At 37.4% G+C, this 23,376-nt stretch overlaps 1 protein-coding gene across 3 annotated transcripts; it reads left to right on the forward strand.

Annotated features, from left to right (window-relative positions):
* Positions 1-268: 268 nt before the first annotated feature.
* LOC121376855 (chromosome segregation in meiosis protein 3-like) lies at positions 269-22,753 on the forward strand. 3 transcript variants are annotated; one of them, XM_041504642.1, is made up of 9 exons: positions 269-399; positions 5,266-5,415; positions 8,456-8,549; positions 9,566-9,641; positions 11,096-11,218; positions 11,990-12,127; positions 14,539-14,796; positions 18,685-18,772; positions 20,943-22,753. In XM_041504642.1, the coding sequence occupies exons 1-9, from the start codon at positions 339-341 to the stop codon at positions 21,971-21,973; spliced, it is 2,019 nt and encodes a 672-aa protein (XP_041360576.1). In that variant the 5' UTR covers positions 269-338; the 3' UTR covers positions 21,974-22,753. The 3 variants fall into 3 exon arrangements, with proteins under 3 accessions (XP_041360576.1, XP_041360581.1, XP_041360589.1); XM_041504647.1 differs by lacking the exon at positions 269-399 and adding an exon at positions 2,959-3,035; XM_041504655.1 differs by lacking the exon at positions 269-399 and adding an exon at positions 4,859-4,913.
* Positions 22,754-23,376: the final 623 nt, after the last annotated feature.

A 23,376-nucleotide genomic window follows, 5' to 3' on the forward strand; every position in this document is an offset into this window, starting at 1 on the left:
CAAAACAGTACGTACAAATTATATTACGTCCATCGCATGACTTGTTTATGGATGGGGGGGGGGGGGGGGGGGGGGGGGTCTCCGAGGGTTACTTAATATATTGGGGGCATGTGCTCCCTCCCCACTTTTCAGATATTTTGCTTTATAATAGTGTAAACGTGTGTAAATATAAAAATGCCCCCTCCCTCCCCCCCCCCCCCCACTTTTTGGCACCTCTCTACGCCACTGCATGGGTATATGGTCTAGCGTTACGGACCGTTACAGGGGAGACGGAGGGCGTTTAAATTTGACCAAATAAGCGTTACGTAATATTTGAACGGCAGAGCTGTCAACCGTAAATGCTTCAATGCGTGAGATTCACCTTAAAGTTGTTGTCCAGAGCAGCAGGTACCTCGTCAGGTAAGGGGGTCGCATGGGAACCAAGAAAAACCTCCCACCCCAAAAACCTATTTTTACTGTTTATTAAATATGTAGTAATAGGCTATACATTGTACACGTGTACACACAAACACACACACACACACACACACACACACACACACACACACACACACACACACACACAGGTCTGCTGTTATCTTTACTTTTTGCAATAAAATGATAATACACATGTATGCATTGTTTATTTTCATTCTTGTTTCAGTGGGAGGCGAGACATAGCACAATCGATCTAGGATTGATCTCCTTCGGTGGGTCCATTAGGCTATATTTTCGTGTATCAAAGGCCGTGGTGTGTGCTATCATGCCTATGGGGTGGTACATATAAAAAAATCCCTTGCTTTTAATGGAAAAACGGTTTTCCATCTCAAAATTACAACAACAAAAAAATCAATATTCTCTAGCGGTAGTGTCGTTAAACAAAAACTTTAACTTTTAACCTTGGTTCAGGATTTAATCTAAAAGATTGCATAGGGCAGGGAAGTGAGATGAGCGGCAGATGTTTTCAATATTCACCATTCATAAAACTTTGTTTATACAAATTGACCTCATTTGAGTTGAAAGATTTCAAAATGCATACTAGTAGCATATGTAATAAAAATATCGAATGCTATCACTAATTTTTTGCTCCAAGAAAACCAAGAAAAACCTCCCACCCCAAAAACCTATTTTTACTGTTTATTAAATATGTAGTAATAGGCTATACATTGTACACGTGTACACACACACACACACACACACGCACACGCGCGCGCGCGCGCGCGCTGGTTAGGAATCACCATGTCGTCATTTATAGCGGAAGCTATATATCGTCAGGGCTATTGTCGATATTAGGAATCACTATGTCGTCGCCACCCGCCATGGTATCTTGGACTGGCTATGCCAGAACCCGAATCCATGGTGGGCGTGCCCGAACCGTAAGGATGTGGGCACGTTAAAATAGTTCCCATTCCCATTCCCATGTCGTCATTTATAGCGGAAGCTATATATCGTCAGGGCTATGGTCGATATGGGCGAATAATTGACAAATAAATCAGTTATTGATATTATTAAAAGGTGGGGGGGTTTTCATACTACAGTATGTAAACATCAATTTCATTTACTAAAAAATATTTGGGAGTCAAATGATACTCTGTCGCCAAGTTTCATGTCAGTATAACTATTGTAACGCAACGTTAACATAGGCAACATTAAAATAACCTATGCTGAATTATATAAGGTTATTTTGTGATCATTTGAGTTTAGGGCCTATTAATTCCAATACTTTACAAGCACCACAGGCAAAATTCGCTTGAATGATTAAACATTGTCTCCGTGACAGTGTTTACGATAAAAAGAGTAAAAACATTTAAGTTAGTAATAAAAAAAAATTAACGTTCGTTACGTAACGCTGTTAAATACACCCACCCACCCACTATCGCTGCATGTATAACGTTTGGAGCTACACCTACCCACCCACCCCTTCTAGCGTTACGTAATATTTCAATGACTCCTATACACAGAAAATTGTTATGTGTCTTAGTACAGCTAGGATGATTTTTTTGGTTAAAAAAAAAACGCAAACGTTACTGTATTTTTGAGTAAACAAAATTTAAATGTTTTGTTTTGGTAATATTAGTAATAAGGTGGGAAGTAGCCTAGTGGTAAAGCGTTCGCTTGATGCGCGGTCGGTCTAGGATCGATCCCCGTCGGTGGACCCTTTGGGATATTTTTCGTTCCAGCCAGTGCTCCACAACTGGTGCAACAAAGGCCGTGGTAGGCCTATGTATTACCCTGCCTGTGGGATGGTGCATATAAAAGATCCCTTGCTGCTAATCAAAACTAATGTAACTTGTGCCTAATCCATTTGTTCTTTAAAAAGCAATAAAATATGTTTCAATCAATCGAAAAGAGTAGCTCATGTTCAAAGTGGCGACAGCGGGTTTCCTCTCTCAATATCTGTGTGGTCCTTAAATGGAAATTCCTGAGTTTACTGAAATTTTAAAGATGTTGTCAACTAACAGAGACTTTTTAACGTTTGTAATTACATATCAAATATATTTTTCTGCATAAAATATTAGTGGCTGTATATTAAACGTGTTTCTGATCGTTCTAAAATTTGTAGGCCCCTACTAGGTTAATTTTCATTTTATTTCCTAAAATATATTTTTTCGTACGTACAAAATTATTTGAAGACAAAATACAGATTGGGATTCTTACAGATATTAAGACTATCAGAAACACATTGAATATACAGACACTGATATTCTAAACAAGAAAATTTATTTAATATGATTATAAATATGTAAGTTTAATCGTAGAAATATTTTATTAGTCGAAAACATCTTACAGTGCAACGAACTCAGGAATGTCCCTTTAACCATATGTCTGATGCCATATAACTGTAAATAAAATGTGTTGAATGCGTCGTTAAATAAAAACATTTCCTTCTATTAGTAATAAAATACGTTATTGTAACCACAGCGGCAGCACAAACTGTGGTATGTAACCCATAACCTTGCAATTTCCGGAAGTAAGGTAGATAACTCCTGTATAGACAATTTTTTACCGCGAAATGTAAAAATCTTAATCTGAATTTAGAGTTTTAACTGAACCAGGTAACTAAAATCATAGGGTATTTTTTTATTTTATAGTGTAGACATAAAAACAGTTCCTTTGTGTATATTTTGTTGTTTCAAAATGTATTATTAATCTAGAATGTGCGATGCATGATGATACAGTGCCCAATGCTGAATGCAAATTTGCCACTCACTGACTCCGGCTAAACTTTAGCCTAATAATAATAATAATAATAATAATAATCTTTATTTTTAAAAGGTTACACAGATAGTAGTGCACTAATCTCCCTTGTGGCCTTCTGTCTATTAAGCATTAAACATTATTACTCTGCATGAAATAAATACATTATACACATGTATACAAAACAACATAATTATCTTTCATTAAATAATAAATGCATTGAAACTATAAGGTAAATACCCATGATCAATTAATACAATTTTTTTTTTACATATCAGTGTTCGAGATTAACGGTATCCCAATATCCTGGGGATACCAGATTTTAATTTTGGATATCAGTCTTCAAGAAACCAGTATCCCGCAGGGATACTATATAATGTAGTTTTTTTTAATCCTGAGTTTTTATTTTCCATTAAAACTAAAAGTCGTCATTTGCCAGCGAAGTTAAGTAACAGTATTTTCGAGCTCATACCCAGTCTAATGCTACGCCATAACAATCTCTTACTCGAAGTGCAGCAATAGACAGGGAACCGCTAAGTTGCTGTTGTTTTTGTTGGATGTTTCTCCCTTCAAATTTTATTTAAGATATTGATTCCACGTCTGCAGAAAATATATACAATACGTAGGTTTATAAATTACTGCTAAATACTAATTTATGTCAGTATTACACCAAAATGGATGAAGCAAATCTGTTTGCCCATTTCGTTTGATTCTGAATTCTGCTATTTCGATTGTGATATCAGTGTAGCATAGGCAGGGCACAAAAACAGAGTCGTCCAAATGTGTTACGATGTTATTTATGAATTTCATTTAAGTGGGATACTAAATTCTCAGGTGGGATACCAGATTTTGAAATGTTAGTATCCAACTGGGATACTGCCCAAAACTTTTAAATCTCGAACACTGCATATTATACAAACAAATCACAACTTGATGTATTCATAAATAAATAGAATTTAAACGTACAGACTCCTAAAGTCCGAACCAAATTGTTAACAGCTAGTCTACGATAAATTGCTCTCCTACCTTTATTTTTGTTTGTCCACACAGAAATCTTTAAAGCCGCACACCCTAGTTCCATCCAGCGAAAATAAATTATAATGTGGTTAATCTACAAACCTGTAACACACTTAGATCACGTTTTTATCAAATTGAGTGAAAACGCAGGTTTTATATCGATAAATACCATGGGAATCCCCATGTCCCAATTGCTTGAAATAATTTTGAAAGTTAGTATTCTGATGTCACCGGTAGAAGCACAACAATGCTTACGTCACGACAAATTTCACAGACTTGGGGTGCGTTCGTTTCACCTCTCCTGGACATGTTCCAACTGTTCTGTCCTGGTTGTATCCCCTCTCCAGATATCGTAAGACTTAGCAAAATTATTGGTTTTAAGGGTTTGTAACGTTTTGTATTGAGACACTTACTTGTCTGAACTTTATTGTTACTGAAAATGTTCACGAACTGTGAAGAAAAATCTCACAAATGAACAACAACAAATTGGATGTTGATTGCGCGAACCGTGCACGAGAAAACAAACCGAACAAAAATGATAACGGTCACGTGATATACCAACGTCTGTGACATTAAAAATAGATTGGACCTCGCTTGCTTAACGGTTTTTTCTCGACAACACGTTTTGTGAAAAAAAATGCATTTCGTGGTTTTACAAACATCAGGATTACCAAAAAGCACTTCAGGTGAATGGAAATGTGTATTCTAAATAATAAAATGTAAGTAAAGTGCAATTTTATTTGTGAAAAATGGGGTTTAATAGCGAAAAACAACGCCGTAATGGTTAACAAATAAACGTAACTAGGGTGTGTCCCTTTAAAAAACCCATTACCAAATCTTCAGAGTTAAAGGCCAGTGCCCCTAGTCTAAATCGAATGTAGCACTGTGTTATTATTGGGTCCACCTTGGATTACAGTGTCCCCTGCAAACACCCATCTCTGCTTCTAAGGCCCATGACATTAAATCAGCCAAACCTAGGTTCCGTTTTGTGCAGTTTTGGGGCCATTTTGGCACAATGCCGATTTTTGCTATAACCTGTTTTTTGTTTGTTAAGTATAGTTTTAATTTTAGACATGGACTCTGTGCCACTGGAAATGGATGATATTTTTGCTGAACATGAAGATGAGGACGACAATTTCCCAGCCCCCCTCCCTGACCTACCGGAGGAGCTAGAACCCTTGGACATGAGTCTAGATGATGTGAACCCTTCACAGGATACCGGTACAGTTCAGACATGTTTGTCGGCAAGATTTGCCAGTGTTTCTGCTACCCAGAGTACTCTGCCTTTCAAGAGCTAGATGGAGCTAGACTCTGCCATCAGAGATAAATCTATAGCCAGTGTTCGAAATAAGCATTTGTCTTGATAAGTGAAAATCTGCTCGGACCAACAAAATGTACCTCAATGGTTCTTCAGTGGACAAGTAAAAAGTTCAGTTGATGGAGTTTAATTTTAAGCAATCAAAAATACTGTCCTTGTACTTTAATAAAACAAAACATTTATTTGGACATGTGAAAATACTGCTGAACAACTGATTTCTCGATGTACTTGTCCGGGGGACAAATCAAACATTCTGCTTATTTCTATCGTCGATAGCGAAAACCACCGGGTAATCAAAGATTCCAGCTCTAATGTACAACAACAAGGCTCGAACTTAACAATCTGTCACCTACGGCAATATTTTAAAAACATTGTCCTGGCTTAAATGGCCCACTGACAGCATTTTTTTTTTCAAAATGACTTTTGCAGCAAATAATTTAAATGGGGTGCTGTTGGGGTTTTCCTGTAGCACGGTCGGTCTAGGATCGATTTCCGTCGGTGGGCTCATTGGGCTAATTCTCGTTCCAGCCAGTACATCACGATTGTGGGATGATGCATATAAAAGATCCCTTGCTACTAATGGAAAAATGTACCAGGTTTCCTCTTTAAAGCTGAGATTCCCTTTGTCCGGTTGCGTTTGCGGTGCGGTTTAATCAAGCCAGCTTGTTCCGGGTGAGAGTGATTCCATTAGTTCGGTCCGTTTGCGTTTAGTTATCCGAAACCGCATGCGCTTATTTCAATCGCTCCGTGGGGCGATTCATCCGTTCGCCGTGCGGTATGATGACTTTCTGCCAAAAGGCTGTATAAACGCATACTTTGCCGTTAAATGGATTCACTCAAAACGTATTGTAAAGGCAACCGCAAACGGAGCGCAAACACAACCGGACAAAAGGAATCTCAGCTTTAGACTCTACTGTATGTCTGAATTACCAAATGTTTGATATCCAATACTGGCAATAGCCAATGATTAATAAATCAGTGTGCTCTAGTGGTGTGGTTAAACAAAGCAAACTTTAACTTTCTTCCTGTAGTATGTGTATTATTGGTTAATATGTGAAATATTTGTTATTGGTCAACTTTGGAATGATTAATGTACATGAGTAATAGTATTTTAAAACGTCAAACACAGGGTTATTGTTGTACAGAGCGGGAATCTTTGTCTACCTGGTGGTAGGCAGCAATTCCATGTTTCGGTGTACAGTTATCTCCAGTGGCAGAGAGCAATCATAACTGTCCAAATGTCAGTCTAGCTCTCAAACAGCGGAGTACTCAGGCTAGGTTTCTGCCAGAGAAGGATTAAATTAGGTGCCCTAAAAGCACAGAAATTAATGGATACATTTTAATACTTTTTAAATAGACTATAGCAAGAGAAGTACTGTTTTATATTTGTCAAAGTATGTGGAATTTAAAAGGATATCAAACCTACAACCATCTAGTAGAGGCACTTATGATCGGTTTTGGTTTCCTTACATGCCTAAGGTTCGAAATTCATTTTGTTGATTGGGAAGCAATCTTTGCTTCTCAAATTTTAGTTGGGAGGCAAATGTTTGAAATTAAGAAGTAGTTCTAGAGCACAGTTATTGCTATCATTTTACACTTGTTTTATTAAATCTACACAACATAAAATAGTCCAAACAAATTATATACCTGTTTATTACACTGATCCTGAGACTGACAGATTAATCACTTTCTCGGCTGATTCCATCGATAAGTAACCGTAAGTTCAGCTAGTAGTTTTTTGTTAATGTTCGCTAGACTAGTTTTTATGCTACATGTTAAACCGAATGACCTCTTCTAGAACCAGTCTAAATAGTTCACAATGTTTGCATCACTCACTGTCGCGGAACTCTGATTTGAAAAACCATAATCGGCCGATGTGATCCGAATGAGTTTCCAGAATGTTGTTGGTAGATAATGCTTTTATTATTGGTGTACACACCAATATAAAATGGCTGTGTCCACGATGTCAGTACAAATGTAGTAATGTTTTAAAATATTTTAATTAAAATGCAGAAAATGCATGACAAACGTGAATCAAGAATTCTGGGATATACAGGAAACAATTTTTAGAAATAAGGTGGAAAGCAAAAGCTGCTTGTGAAACGGATTATTGGAAAGCATTTTGTGTGTTTCGAGCCTTGCATACATATGTATATCCTCAAATTATTTCTGGAAGAAAGCCTGTTGAATATGCATTCATCTCTTTAGATCCCTAAGGAGGTCTACATGTACAGTTTGAAACAACTTGTAAGATAAATAGAGAATAGCTGCTTGCTCTCTTAAAATATCAGCTTTACCTTGCGAAGGTTAGAATGGCTCATTTTCGAGACCAAGTCATTAACCATATTATTAAAATATTCCTTAAAGTAAACCGGCCTCGGTGGCGTCGTGGCAGGCCATCGGTCTACAGGCTGGTAGGTACTGGGTTCGGATCCCAGTCGAGGCATGGGATTTTTAATCGAGATACCGACTCCAAACCCTGAGTGAGTGATCCGCAAGGCTCAATGGGTAGGTGTAAACCACTTGCACCGACCAGTGATCCATAACTGGTTCAACAAAGGCCATGGTTTGTGCTATCCTGCCTGTGGGAAGCGCAAACAAAAGATCCCTTGCTGCCTGTCGTAAAAAGAGTAGCCTATGTGGCGACAGCGGGTTTCCTCTAAAAACAGTGTCAGAATGACCATATGTTTGACGTCCAATAGCCGATGATAAGATAAAAAATCAATGTGCTCTAGCGGCGTCGTTAAATAAAACAAACTTTACTTTTCCTTAAAGTAACCACATTTTAATAACTTTCAAGGAAATAAAATGTACTCGACATACATACATATACATATCTGAAAATTGGCGTAACCAAAATTTGTTCCAATTTGAGCCCTGTTATACATGTTACACTGTAAACTACAGCTGTTTAGTGTGCGTTAACATATTTTGTGTTTTCAGAGAATGCGGAGGTCTTGGCCAAACTGAAAGATCTGTCGAAAGGTGCTGCACGGAGGGTGGTGAGACGGCCCATTCCTAAGTTAGACTCTGCTCGGTAAGTTTTCATACACTTTTTACCATGATGGCTAAATTGTGGAGCAAATTTATTGCAGGGTGCGCATTCAGGCCTTTGAAAATTGCGAGATCGATAGTTTTGTTCGCTCATCACATGCGTAGGGGCGAGACGTATCCCAGTGGTAAAGCGCTCGCTTGATGCGCGATCAGTTTGGGATCGATCCCCGTCGGTGGGCCCATTGGGCTATTTCTCACTCCAGCCAGTTCACCACGACTGGTACATCAAAGACCACAGTATATGTTATCCTGTCTATGAGATGGTGCATATAAAAGATCCTTTGCTGCTAATCGAAAAAGAGTAGCTCGTGAAGTGGTGACAGCGGGTTTCCTCCCTCAATATCTGTGTGGTCCCTTAACCATATGTCCGATGCCATATAATCATAAATAAAATGTGTTGAGTGCGTCGTTAAATAAAACATTTCCTTCCTTCCTTCACTCGCGTAAGTTTTGTGTAACCCATTTTCCCTCTGCACATTGAGTTTAGGACATCATTTATATGATCATGATGTGTTATGTAAAAATGAAATGGGTTATCTTAATTTTTATTTGCGTAACCCATAAATGGTTTACACAAATTGTCAGTTCTTGGAGGCCTGGCATTTTACAGTCACTCGGTTTCCCCAAGCAAGTGAAAACATCATTCAAAAAACCTTATCGTGGGTCACCTGTCCAGCAACTGAAATTTCGTGACAGTGGATTATTTCGGGATGTCCAAAATGTAATGTTTGTAAAATAACCAAAAGGTTAGTTTTGATAATAATTCAGTTGACTGGTTCTCTGGTATGTATAATATGCAGTTAAACAAATATTTGATTTCTGGGAAAATTGGGCTGGATTAGAGATCCTCAGAATGCTTGTTTGTTTCCAGAGTTATGGCCCTTGAACTTACATGTAGCAATACATTTGTGGGGCCTTGTTGGGCACAGGTATTGCTTTAGCAGTACTCTCACAATGATTGTGTTACCTAAATAACTTAATACTATATTTATTTTGCAGACTGACTGGCGACAGAGGGATTCCGATTCTTCCTCAGGTCTTCAAGGATATCACTTTCAAAGGAAAGGGACATGAGGTAACAGTAAACATCAACAATTTCTTTAGTATCATTTAATGTCATATTTGAAGACCGTGTAAAATTTTAAAAGGATAAAATGCAGGGTTTTAAGCTGTTGCTCACCATATGTGAATTGAAGAAATATAATTTGGTGAATATATTTTATTACTAATTCATAAAAAAGCTAATTAAGAAATCATCTGAATATTCATAGATGCACCACCGTTTTTGTTCTTTGACTAAATGAACTTTAATTTGGAAACATTTTCTTAAGATTTGTGAGTAATTCCATTTTTGAGGATACCTCTGACAACTTCCATGTTTGGCATCACTGTTAAGACCTAGGTTCAAAAGTTGGTGCACGTAGGTAAGTTAAACATGAGAATTAAAACCTTTGCAGGTGCATGTATTTCAAACCACAACACTGCTTCTGTGAGAGGTAGAATGTGTCAAGGTTTCCTTGGGAATGAGTCCCATATTTTTATTGTAGTTAGTGTTTTCCCTAGCTTGTTTTAGCATGGTGCAGCACCATGCCTCAATAGTTTAGCACCATCTTGCCTCAATCAGCACCATGCTGCCCTGAAATTAAACAAGCCATTTTCAGTGATTAATTCTAAAATTGACTTTATAAAACACCCAAAAAAATTATTATTAATTAATAAAATATGCCTTTTATATCTTTTGCCATGCATTTATTAAAGCAAGCACATAAATTACATTAATGTTTATTTTAATTAATTTTTGTGTTTTTTTTAATGAAAAACAAGTGCCCAGAAAATGTTGAAAATGCACCAAAAGTGTTTAGTCCACTATGCCTTGCCTAATTTCTAGGGAAATCACTAGTAGTGCACAATTTAGTTTTATGGAAGTCTGAATGTTGTTATCATTTCCCTACAGGTCTAACCATAGGTTTCTTCTTCCTTCCTAACTTCTGTCTGTCCCACACAGTTTTCCAAACCTTTTTTTTCACAATGCCTCAAGATTGAAGATATTGAACTGAAGTTTTACATGTTATCATGTACTGGTACAGATCAAGTTTGCCTTGCATGACAATTTATCCATTTTTGATGAAGTTATAGCCCTTGAACTTAGGAGATATGGAACTTTGTTTTCTGGACTTTTTTTGTGCAATGCCTCACAATATTGAACTGAAATTTAGTGTATAGATTTATCATAAACTGGACAGATCAAGTTTGATTTCATGATGATATACCCTTTCTGCATAGAGTTGTGGCCCTTGAATTTAGGAGATATTGAAATGTATTTTCCAGACTTCTTTTCCACAATGCTTCAAGATTATTAGCTAAATTGTTGTGTATATAGCTTTATCATTTACTGTTATGATATTTGTTGGACTAGATAGGAGACGTGTATTGCTTTTGCAGTATTCTCATAATGTTTGTTATTTTCTGTTTAAATTTCTAAAAGTCACTTGATATTGGCTAATTGTAATTATATTGTTTTATGTTCAGGCGGAAGATTTGAAACTGATCATGGGCAAACTCGAACACTGGGCTCATCGGCTCTTTCCGAAAATGCCTTTTGACGAAGTCCTAGAGAAGATTGAAAAACTGGGCTCCAAGAAAGACGTGCAGGTTAGTTCACTCTAAGTTTATTATTATTATTATTATTATTTGACACTGTCACATACTTGTAAAAAATTAATTTTATGGTAGTTACATGTACATGTATTTCAGTTATTGTGTATATCAAGTGATGGGAAAGCAATTGATATTGTGTGATCCCATCTCCTGCAAAGGCCCATGTCAATCGTCAATGTTGTAGAGAGATTGCCTCAGAGTTTTTAATTATCTGTGGCACTTTTTTCTGTATTTTATATTCAATTTTTTTTATTTCTACAGCATGTTTTTAGCCATGGTCATTTTCTTAATTTGACGGATTGTATTGGAGAGGAAACCTGTTACATTTGCAAGGCATCTTTTATATGCACCATCCCATAGACAGGATAGCACATACCATGGCCTTTGATATACCCTTTGTGGTGTACCGACTGGAACAAGAAATAGCCCAATGGGCTCACCAATGGTGATCTATCCTAGACCGAATGTGTATCATAAAGGACTAGTATAAGTCAATAGGCAACAACCAGAGTGTGGTGTGGCCGAGTCATGTCTTAGAAGACTGTAACATACATAAATTGATGGCCCAGTCATAATTTTATTGATTATTTTAATAATTTAATTGAAGCAAAAAGAAGCAACCATATGTTTTTGTTGGTATGGCTACAGTAAACAAAATATTTCTGTATTTCCAGTTTTATAACCACTAAGTTATTATTTTCTGTTCAAAGTAAAAACTTGTGAACATTATAATTATAATAATATAAAGTTTGATTCTGCTTGCAGACATGCATTAAAAAAATGCGATTGGATATGCCTGTTTTGGACGAAGACTTTGTGACGCGAGATGAAGAGAATGACCTGGTTACAGAACCAGCCGACACTGGAGAAGTTGAGACCAATGACCCACAATCTGTCGGTAAAGTAAGATCCACATTCACCAATCTTTTGTTTTTGAACTGTCTAGAAGAGTGAAAAGTCACACTCCTTAAAATTTCCTTAAAGGGGGAAATTGCATTCCTTAACCTTCTGACCAGCCTCGGTGGTGTGGTTAGGCCATCGGACTACAGGCTGGTAGGTAATGGGTTCGGATCCCAGTCGAGGCGTGGGATTTTTAATCCAGATACAGACTCCAAACCCTGAGTGAGTGCTCCGCAAGACTCAATGGGTAGGTGTAAACCACTTGCACCGACCACTGATCCATAACTGGTTCAACAAAGGCCATGGTTTGTGCTATTCTGCCTGTGGGAAGCGCAAATAAAAGATCCCTTGCTGCTAATCGGAAAGAGTAGCCCATGTAGTGGCGACAGCGGATTTCCTCTCAAAATCTGTGTGGTCCTTAACCATATAACCGTAAATAAACAAATTTGAGTGCATCGTTAAATAAAACATTTATCTTTTTCTTAACCTTCTGAATACCGGATTAATGTTTTTTTTACAAAAAATATGTTGACGGGGTACACATTTATAACTTTTACTAAAATATTTTCACTTAAATTTTTTCATAAATATATAAAATAAAGTTTACATGTTTATCGGTAAGTATTATTTCCGTGGGTTTTTCCAGTTTTTATATTTTAAATCGGTTAATATTGATTAAAGTTAGGCAAAAAATTTAACAAGTCTTGTTTACTTACAGGCATTTGTGGCCAGATGTCCAGTATTTATGTCCATTATTCCAAATAACTTTGTTTTTCTGACCAGAATTGGTTTTGGAGACTAACTACGATTCATATCCCAATATTTCCACCATTGTCAAGCGAATATTCTTGCCGAAAACCACTTTTTAAACTCAAAATTCACAGGTATTTTCCGTTGAAAAATGAAAAAACTCAAGCTGCCATACTTTCAATTAATCTATTTCCTGTTCTGTTATTATTTCCGGTGAGTGCCGTGTGCAAAACGGCAAGAAATATGAATTGAGGGATGCACTGTATACACTATACAGTAGTATGTCAACTTCAGTATCCATGCGATTAAAGTGATTGGTTTGTGAATGGAAACATAGGCAGGAATCGTATCTGGAAACACGATTAAGCATCTTGAATTTATAACCTACATTAAGATAGCCCCTCCAGTTTAAAAAAAAAGATATTTTAGTTATCATTGCATTGTTGTTTGTAGATCCACCTTTAAGAATAAATGTGTTATTTGGTCGAGGAACTCGTTACTAATTTCTTTAAAGCAAGAGACTAATAGTTTCTGGCATGAGTCCTTTTGTAGATGGTTTTTCTGACACGAGTCTCAAGAAAATCAATCTTTGGAGCGAGCTCCATGGATTGATTTTCTTGAGACGAGTGTCAGAAAAACCATATACAAAAGGACGAGTGCCAGAAATATTTTTTAGCACAACCTGTCTTATAAATTTTATTATTAATTTAGTCTAACTATACTGTAAGTCTCTTCATTTTATTTTTGTAACGTGACGTCACCTCTAAGCTGACACCCATGTTACGTCACAAGTGTGAAAGCATACAGTGGTGTCGAGAAGACCTACTCATATTATGTGACGTCATATACTACTTTGTTTAAAAAATTACGTAATCAACCGGTAGCAACTGCCGTGTACATCCTAATATTAACCAATGAAAAGGGCGGATTAGCGTCTACACACATGTGGTAGACGGTTTTTCTAACCCCCCCCTTTCTAGCACCTTTCTACAATGTCATTGTGCTAGAAAATATTTTCTGACAAATCGTTAAAAATGTTTCTTTGATATTTGGTAAAGTGACTTTCAGAACATTTAACACGTAACTAATTAATAGTTGACTTGATCTAAAATTGTGCAATCAATGCACAATCATATTAATGGTTTGTGTGAAATATTGTTCTCTGTTAAAAAAAAAAATCAATCAATTTGATTGCATTTTGTTTGGCCTATTGAAACTTTTGTAAAGAATGTTTGCTGACAGTTCGAGTTATCTCCCTTAGATAATCTGTAGATTGATTGTATTCTTGAATACATATAAAGGACGAGTCATATCAGATATTAATATTTTGTAACATATTACACCAATCGGAGATTAATATCATGTGACCTTATTGTACCGAGATGATAAAATTTGGGATTTTTTCATTTTGTTTAATCATTCAGAAATACAAGCAAGAGGTGTTTTCTTACTGTTAAATTTTAGGTGTGTTTACATTTAAATTTGTTTTATTATTATTATATATCCCACAGCCCCATTTCCTTTCTTTTCTTTGAACTCTTATCTTAATTTCTTCATTATCTGGCAACTCCTCCTATCTTTCAACTTCTTTGCTGTCCACTTCCACATCTCAGTCCTTGTCTTTCCAACCACAACGTGTACAATTTATTTTAATTTCTTTCTAGTTGGACCAAGATGCCGAAGAAGCTTTTGACGAGATGATGCGTGAAAACGAAGAAGAAGAAACTAACAACATCCCGTCTTCTCCGTACACTCCTAGACCCTCTTCTTCTCTAGTGTCCCCGTCAATCACTCCTGGACACGGCTCATCTGTAGTATCCCCGTCAATCACTCCTGGACACAGCTCATCTGTAGTGACACCGTCAGCCACTCCCAGAATCCAGGGCATGCCTGTTACAGCAAGTGGATCAACACCAAGCCACGTTAGTGTTTATTTTAATGCTTTAAAAAAAACCCCACCCTACCATCACCAGTCCTTGTGGTTTGATGCAAGTGACTAAAAAAATGCTGTGTCATCATGTGCTGATATCGTTTAAAAGTTGCAAACCCTATTTTCAGCATATAAAAATGGACGCTCAGTGTTTCTGCCAGAAAGAAATTTTTGGGTATGGCGCTATGGAATTGAATGCAACCACAGTCAACAGAAAGAAAATGGGTTAAGTTTAGGGTTAGGGTTAAGAAAATCATACATTAATGATAAGAGTAATTAATTTTGTTAAAAGATTAACTTTAAAAAAAAAATTGCAAAATAAATCTCGGTATGGCGCCATACCCATTTTACCCTCTGGCAGAAACCCTGACGCTAAGTTTGATTAATCTACAAACCTGTAACACATTTGGATAAAGTTACAACAGAATGAAAACAAGTCTGACATTGAAACAGTGAAATACCCTTTAAAATAGATTAGAACTCGACTCCATAGCCGCCATTTGTCAGATTCATGGCGTTTTTAAACATATGAAAAATACATTTTGTGATATTAAAAACACTAGAATGACCAGAAACGCTTTGGATGTACGGAAATGGATAATCTAAACAATAAAATCTAAGCAATGTCTGATTTCAGTTATCAAAAAAGGCTCTAATGGTGATAAATATGCCTTTAAATTAGTGTTTAAAAACTAAGTTCTTTTACTAAAAATTACTGTGAATTTGACACTTTGTTGTTGCTATGTGTTATCAAGTCACATAGAATTAATTTTGCACATGACAAGGTGTCAGGTTAGTAGGAAATGAGTTCTGTGCTCAACAGTGTGTTGTTTCCTAAAAAGAATTCAAACATCCATTTCCAGCAATAACTTGAACAGCATAAATAAATATAACTGTTACACATTACACATCTTATTTTTAAATTCTCTCTTCTCTGCAACATTTGGAACAAGCCAGTGTTTTGAATTAAATATTTAAAAACTAAAACAACAAGTAGCTTCCTGCAAAGAATGTTTACATTGGAACAGCATCCGACATCACGTGGCAAGTAGTATAATAGATCGTAGCCACATACAAACCTCATCAACCAGTAACATAGTTCTTCCTCGAGTCACATCTAAACTTGCCTTTATTTTAACAGAAAAAGGTAAAAAATATAGCTTGATAGAGGTTGCATGATCAAAAAAAAAAAATCGTGTTATGTTTTGATATTGTTATTTGGCAAAGTTTAGATAATGGTGCAACTTGTGAGCTATATTCTATTTTTCTATATTTACCATAATTTGACACCCAATAGCCGGTGTGTAATTTTGTCATTAAACATTCGTTCACATATATATATATATATATATCTACTCAAAAGAATTTAAGGGTCAAAAATTTATAACCAAATAAGTTTCAGAGTGTATTAGATTGATGATGTAAACTACACCAATTTTTTTATTTATTGTTCCATATTTACAAAAAAACCCAAATAAACGTCACTGTATACAAGAAAGTCACATGACATGCTGTCAAAGTTGAAGGTTGTCAAACATGGATTTTACACATTAGAACATTCGTTTAATAGTGTGTGAATCCACCCCTGGCGCGAATACACTCGACACATCGTTGCCTCATGCTGTTGATCAGACGTCTGAAGAACTCTTGGGGAATGGCCTGCCACTCTGCCATAAGAAGTTGACCCAGATCATGAAGGTTGGCCGGAGGGGCATGGTTATCCCGAACTCTCCTGCCTAATTCGTCCCAGGCATGCTCTATTGGGGCCAAGTCAGGCGAATATGCTGGCCAATCCATCCTGGCGATACCTTGTTGTCTGAGAAAGTCCGTTACCACCCTGGCGCGGTGGGGTCTGGCATTGTCATCCTGCATAACTGCCCCGCCGCCAATCTGCTGAAGGCCTGGGATAACCAACGGCCGGATAATCTCATTCAGATAGCGGATTCCATTCAGATTGCCATCCACCACATAGAGGGGGGTCCTGTGGTGGATAGAGATGCCGCCCCACACCATGACGCTGCCACCACTGAACCGGTGACGTTGTCTAACGTTAACGTCAGCGAAGCGCTCCCCAGGACGTCTGTAGACACGAACCCGACCGTCGTTGAACTGGAGACTAAACCTGGACTCATCAGTGAACATCACTCGACCTCACTGAACACGTTGCCACCGCAGATGAAGCGTGCACCAGTGACGTCTGGCCGTTCTGTGACGTGGTAGGAGTGGTGGTCGAACAGCCTGGCGACGGCAGCGTAGATTATTGGCTCTCAGACGATTGTGTATGGTTTGATCAGACACTCGAGTTCCAGTCGCAGTCCGCAGATTGTCACGTAATCAGCGTGCAGTGGTTGTGCGTTGACGTAGAGCCATATTGGTGATGTAGCGGTCCTCTCTATTTGTAGTGCTTCGGGGTCTTCCCGAACGTGGACGATTTCGAACAGAATTCGTTTGCTTGGTACCGTTTGCCACAGTCGGCCAACGACACTCTGACTGACACCAAGTCTCAGAGCAACATTTCTTTGCGTATTGCCATCCTGAAGCCAAGCAATAGCCCTTCCTCGATCTTCGATAGTCAGTTGACGTCGTACCATTGTCGAATTTGGAGTGTGCACCGTACACGAACGCAAGCTCCAATTATACGGAAATTCAGCATTGGGAACATGGAATACACGTGCAAAGCGTGCAAATGAAGCGCTTTGTGAAAAAGCAAGTTATGGGCACTTAGCAGACCTTTCACTTTCGCCCTAATTTACGTGCAAATGTAAGCATGTTTTCGCCATTAGAACTAGTCGACAGTGTCAATGACAGTGGATTTTAATTCATTTATGGGTTGCTTAGACCCACTTTCGTCAAAATGGAACAATACCATGCGTGACATTATGGTCTAGCTAATATAATTGACATTCAGAAAATAATGTCGAAAATATCGTCTGACCCTTAAATTCTTTTGAGTAGTGTGTATATATATATATATATATATATATATATATATATATATATATATATATATATATATATATATATATATATATGTGGTACATGTAGGAAGTCAGTTGATCGTTGACAGCAATAACACATTAGTTAAATAAAACGGTAGTTGTGTTTGTATTTTACATTAATTAGTAAACAACGAGAGGCATGATGTAGCTTAGTGGTAAAATTGCACACCTGATGTGCAGTCAATTGATGATTTAATCCCCGTCGATGGACCCTTTAGGCTATTTCTCATTCCTGCCAATACAGTATACTCCACAACTAGTGTATCAAAGGCCATGATATGTACATGTACTATCCTGTCTTTCTCATGGTGCACATAAAAGATTTCTTGCTGCTAATGGAAAAGAGTAATCCACGGTTTGGTGGCAGTGGGTTTCCTCTCATCTGTCTGGTCTTTAACTACATGTTATAATTAAAATATATTGAGGGCGTTTTTTCTTTCTCAGTGAATAATATAATATAGTGAAGTGAGGTTCTTTTAAACATTCCAGGGTTTCTAGAATTTTTTTTAAATCCACTAGCCATGGGATCAGTGATTTTTTTAATTTACTAGCCACGATTAAAAATTCACTAGCCCTACTCTAGTTAATACAATTTTAATAATAGTAATAATGTCACCTAGAGAGGGAGCAAGAGCTTAAAAACACTAAAATTGGGGGTGGGTGGAGGCAGGATATTCATATTTACAAAATAAACCTTTTTTCACTAGCCATCGAGCATGGCAATAGTAGTTATTTACTAGCCCAAAATTGAATACCACTAGCCATGGGATTTGGGCTACCATAATCTAGATGCCTTGCATTCTTTCATGTACATGTACATAAGTTGGAAGGTATTTTACTCTTTTTTTTTTATGTTATTAATATTTTTTTCTTTGCTGTAGGGTTTAACACCTGACCAGATGGAACGCATCGAGAGGAATCGAAGACTGGCCATGGAGAAGAGAAACGCTCGCCTTCATTCAGCAACAGGTTACACCTTAATGTTGTTAATATCCAATGTGGTCCATTTTGCTAACCATACATTTAATGTTTTTAAACCGGCCTCGGTGGTGTCGTCGTGGTTACCCATCACACATCAGGCTGATAGGTACTGGGTTTGCAGCCTGGTACCAGCTCCCACCCAGAGCGAGTTTTAACGACTCAATGGGTAGGTGTAAGACCCTTACACCCTCTTCTTTCTCACTAACCCACTGTCCTGGACAGATAGCCGAAGTGTGTGTGTGTGTGTGTGCCCAGGACAGCGTGCTTGAACTGGAATCGGATACTGTAGATCCTGAAATTAATGCGATCATAATATTAATGCGAAAAATGCGAGTGCATGTTATTCGCATTAATAATATTACTCATTTATTTCTACATGTGTGTTTTGTGTCCCACATTATTACCACCCCACCCCCCAAAAAAAATTAACATTCTAATATGTTTATAGAACAGAACTGGAAAACAATTCATTGTAGGTGAGACAGATTAATTTTCAAATGGTCCAGCGATTTATATGTCACACACTATTAAAACAAAGATTAAAATTCTAATACATTTATAAAACAACTGGAGCACAGTTCATTGTAGAGGAGACAGACTAATTGTCCAATAGTCCAGCAAGCTGCCAGCCACGTGTAACGATTGCAGGGTCTTTGGCCACCCTGTCAAAAGCCGACACGATCCATCACCCATGAATAGGTTTTAGCATGCGGTCGATCTTTTCTTTGTCTATACTGACCGGCCTCGGTGGCGTCGTGGCAGGCCATCGGTCTACAGGCTGGTAGGTACTGGGTTCGGATCCCAGTCGAGGCATGGGATTTTTAATCGAGATACCGACTCCAAACCCTGAGTGAGTGCTCCGCAAGGCTCAATGGGTAGGTGTAAACCACTTGCACCGACCAGTGATCCATAACTGGTTCAACAAAGGCCATGGTTTGTGCTATCCTGCCTGTGGGAAGCGCAAATAAAAGATCCCTTGCTGCCTGTCGTAAAAAGAGTAGCCTATGTGGCGACAGCGGGTTTCCTCTAAAAACAGTGTCAGAATGACCATATGTTTGACGTCCAATAGCCGATGATAAGATAAAAAATCAATGTGCTCTAGCGGCGTCGTTAAATAAAACAAACTTTACTTTTGTCTATACTGTTCAAGTTCCCGGTAACTGTTTTGGCATACAGTTGTAATTGTACATTTATGCTAATGTTTAGCCAGATTTAGATAACTAAACACATTACGTAAATGATTGTCGCAAAAATATGCTTTGAGTTGATCTCACCAAAAATATTAGGCACTAAACAGGTTAACTGATGTGTACACAGACATGTTAGTGAGTTGATCTCATTGAAGACGCCTGTAACTTGGATTTAACCAACAAGTACACAGACGTGTGGCGTTAGGAAAGTTAATATTTCAAAGGGAGGTCACTCGCATTAATTTCATGTCACATTTTAGTCTTCTCACTGTTACTTACAATAATTTAGGGACACATTAATTTCAGGACCTTGTGTATAGGTTAAAATGAATGAATGTTTTTAATATACCAACTAAAACCCATCTGTCATGTTTTGTGAGGTTCACACACCACGAAGTTGAGATGGTGTAAACCTCTATGTAATCTCAAAGGGATTGTCCTGAGTTAGTTGGAAACATCTTACAAAGGAAGCTAACAGATCCTCTTTGATGACTAAAACTACATATTTAATATTTTTTGTTTGTTTACAATATCAGTGTCTGTATAAACAAGATGTTTTTTGTCATCCTAATGTTTGTAGTAGCCAAAACCGGATTTTACCTCTTCCCCACCAAAGAAAAAAATATTACAAAGAAACAATTAAAAATGACTGCTACAAACATTAGCACTCAACCACAGATACACAAGATATACAGACTATACTAAACCAAAAAATGTATTTAATGTTATTTTACTCATCAAAAAGGCTTCATTAGTCAGAAGCATAAACATTACAATGGCTATAAAATCTTGAACGTTTTTTTTGGGGGGGGGGGGGGGGGGGGGGGGGGGAGTAACAAAACATGGGTGGGCCTTTATCGTTGGAGGTGAACAGGGATGGAAAATCTAAGATTTTTTATTATGGCCTAACATCACTGATTAAAAACGCCATATCAAGCTTATCATTAAACAAATAATATCTTTTTCAGGAACAAAATCGGCACAACCAACAGTTTCTGGACACAAGTCTCCCGTCAAAGATCAAACTCCAAGTAAGAATGACGACACTGTTTCTACTGTAACAGTTCATGATAGCAATGCATCCAGTTCACAGGAAGATACATTCACAGACGTGACTTCAACAGCTTTACCTGTGAGCACAAGTTCAAATTCTCCAGATGAGGGCCAACAGGTAATGATGTCAAAGGTTAACGAGAAACGGATACCTGCCATTTCAACATTGGCTGGTAGCTCCAGAGTGAAGCAAGTAGCTGATGTTGACGAAGAGCTGGACATTGATGCTGAAGAAAAAATGCAGGTATCTGTTGGAGGCCAACAAGAACGAATCTCGCAGAGTCAGGACATTGATGCTGATAAGGAAATGGAGGTTTCTGTTGAAGGCCAACAAGAACGAACCTCACAGAGTCAGGACATTGATGCTGCTAAGAAAATGGACGTTTCTGTTGAAGGCCAACAAGAATTGACCTTGCAAATTCAGGACTTTGATGCTTATGAGGAAATGCAGGTTTCTGTTGAAGACCAACAAGAACAGACATCGCAGAGTCAGAAAGATTTAACATCAACAGCAAAAGTTTTGTTGGAATCTCCATCACAGGAACCAAACCTAGGAACAGAATGTCACTCAGACAAAACAGTCACTGATGGTGGTAGCCAGAGAGACATAAAACTAACTGAAAACCAGAATGAATCAACTTCACCAGATGAAAAGAAGGAAGTGACAGTATCTAACGGGTCTAGTGAATCCACACAAGAAGTTGAAGCTTGTGTGGAAACATCAGGCGAATGTCAGTCCATGACTTCTACTGCTGAAAGTCACAATAAAAACAAGACTGTAGATGAAATGCACCTGGAAAGATCGATCTCTGAAAGTGAAGAAAGATCAGTAGATGAAAATCAACCAGAAACGTCTGTCAATGAATCAATACCAGTAGGTCACGGCCAAATGACTGTCCATGAAGGTGAGAATGGGTCGTTAACTGACTCTGTAGCCAGCAGTTAAAATGAGTCGTCATGGTGATACCCTGAAGTAAAGACTGCTAAACAAGTCAACAAGATGTCTGGAGGAAGGATGAGGTGTCCAATATTCAGCAGGCAATTGAAGATAAAAGAAACACTGGATGAGCTTTTGATCATTTAGATCATTGACCGATCAATTCAGTGGGATATATTGAACCATACACACACACACACAATTATATATATATCAAAAACAGTGTTCTGTAAATATCATAAAATAATTTGAGGGTACATAATAAAAACAAAACAGATCATACGTGCCCAAGCTCATATGCCCTCTAGCGTTATTCTGATATATGTGAGAAAAACACTAGATGACCGTGTGTAATACTTCAGTAATCCTTGACGACCAAATGGTAGCCAGCTACTGTGTCTGAAATACACATTGTTTCCTAAATCAGAAGCTGCAGACCTTTAGTTTGATTATTTAAAATTGAGTCTCAGGCAGCATTTGTTCTTCCGAATTCACAATGGACCCATAATTCCAAGCTCAAGTGCATTTTGGTAACCATATTCAATTTGGAATTATCTCAAAATGGTTTTATAAACAGCCGATAACACTGGGTTTATAATTGTTTATTATATCGCACATCATTTCTACCAGTCTGGAAAGCCACACATTTATATTGCTGATATATAATAGTGATTTCCCTAGAAATTCGGCACTGCATGGTAGACCAAACACTTTTGGGGCATTTTCACCATTTTTGGGGCACTTGTATTTCACTAAAAATACACAAAAATTTATTGAAATAAACATTAATATAATTTATGTGCTTGCTTTAATGAATGAAAGATATAAAAGACATATTTTATTAATTAATAATACCTTTTTGGGTGTTTATGTAATTTTAGAATTACTGAAAAAGGCTTGTTTAATCTCAGGGCAGCATTGCACTGATTAAGGCAAGATGATGCTAGACTATTGAGGCATGGTGCCGCACCATGCTAAAACAAGCTAGGGAAAACACTATATAATGTAGAAATTGCTGTTGCATGTATGTGAATTAAAAGAAAAACAATGTTGGCAATAAAAGTATATTTATTGGAGAATAGTGCTGTTTGAATAAACTTTATTTTCTCTCTCTTACTCACTCCCTCTTTTTCACAATTTTGCAGTCTTGACAAATGCTAAGGCATAGTATTAACATTTCTGAATGACTGGATTCGAAACCGAGTTAAGTACACCAAGATAACTATTTTATTTTACATTAAATTATCTAAGATTTGTTGTGAAACAAAATGCTATCTGGCTAATAAATTGTGCCAGGCAGAAGATGCTATTTCTATAAATACCAACCTACAAATTACAAGTGAATATACCTCTGGAATGTTGATTAATGAAGACTAAACACAATTCAGTATTACTGACTACTGTACTATTAT

This window comes from Gigantopelta aegis, chromosome 2 (assembly GCF_016097555.1).
Source record: "Gigantopelta aegis isolate Gae_Host chromosome 2, Gae_host_genome, whole genome shotgun sequence".
NCBI classification, from domain to species: Eukaryota; Metazoa; Mollusca; class Gastropoda; order Neomphalida; family Peltospiridae; genus Gigantopelta; species Gigantopelta aegis.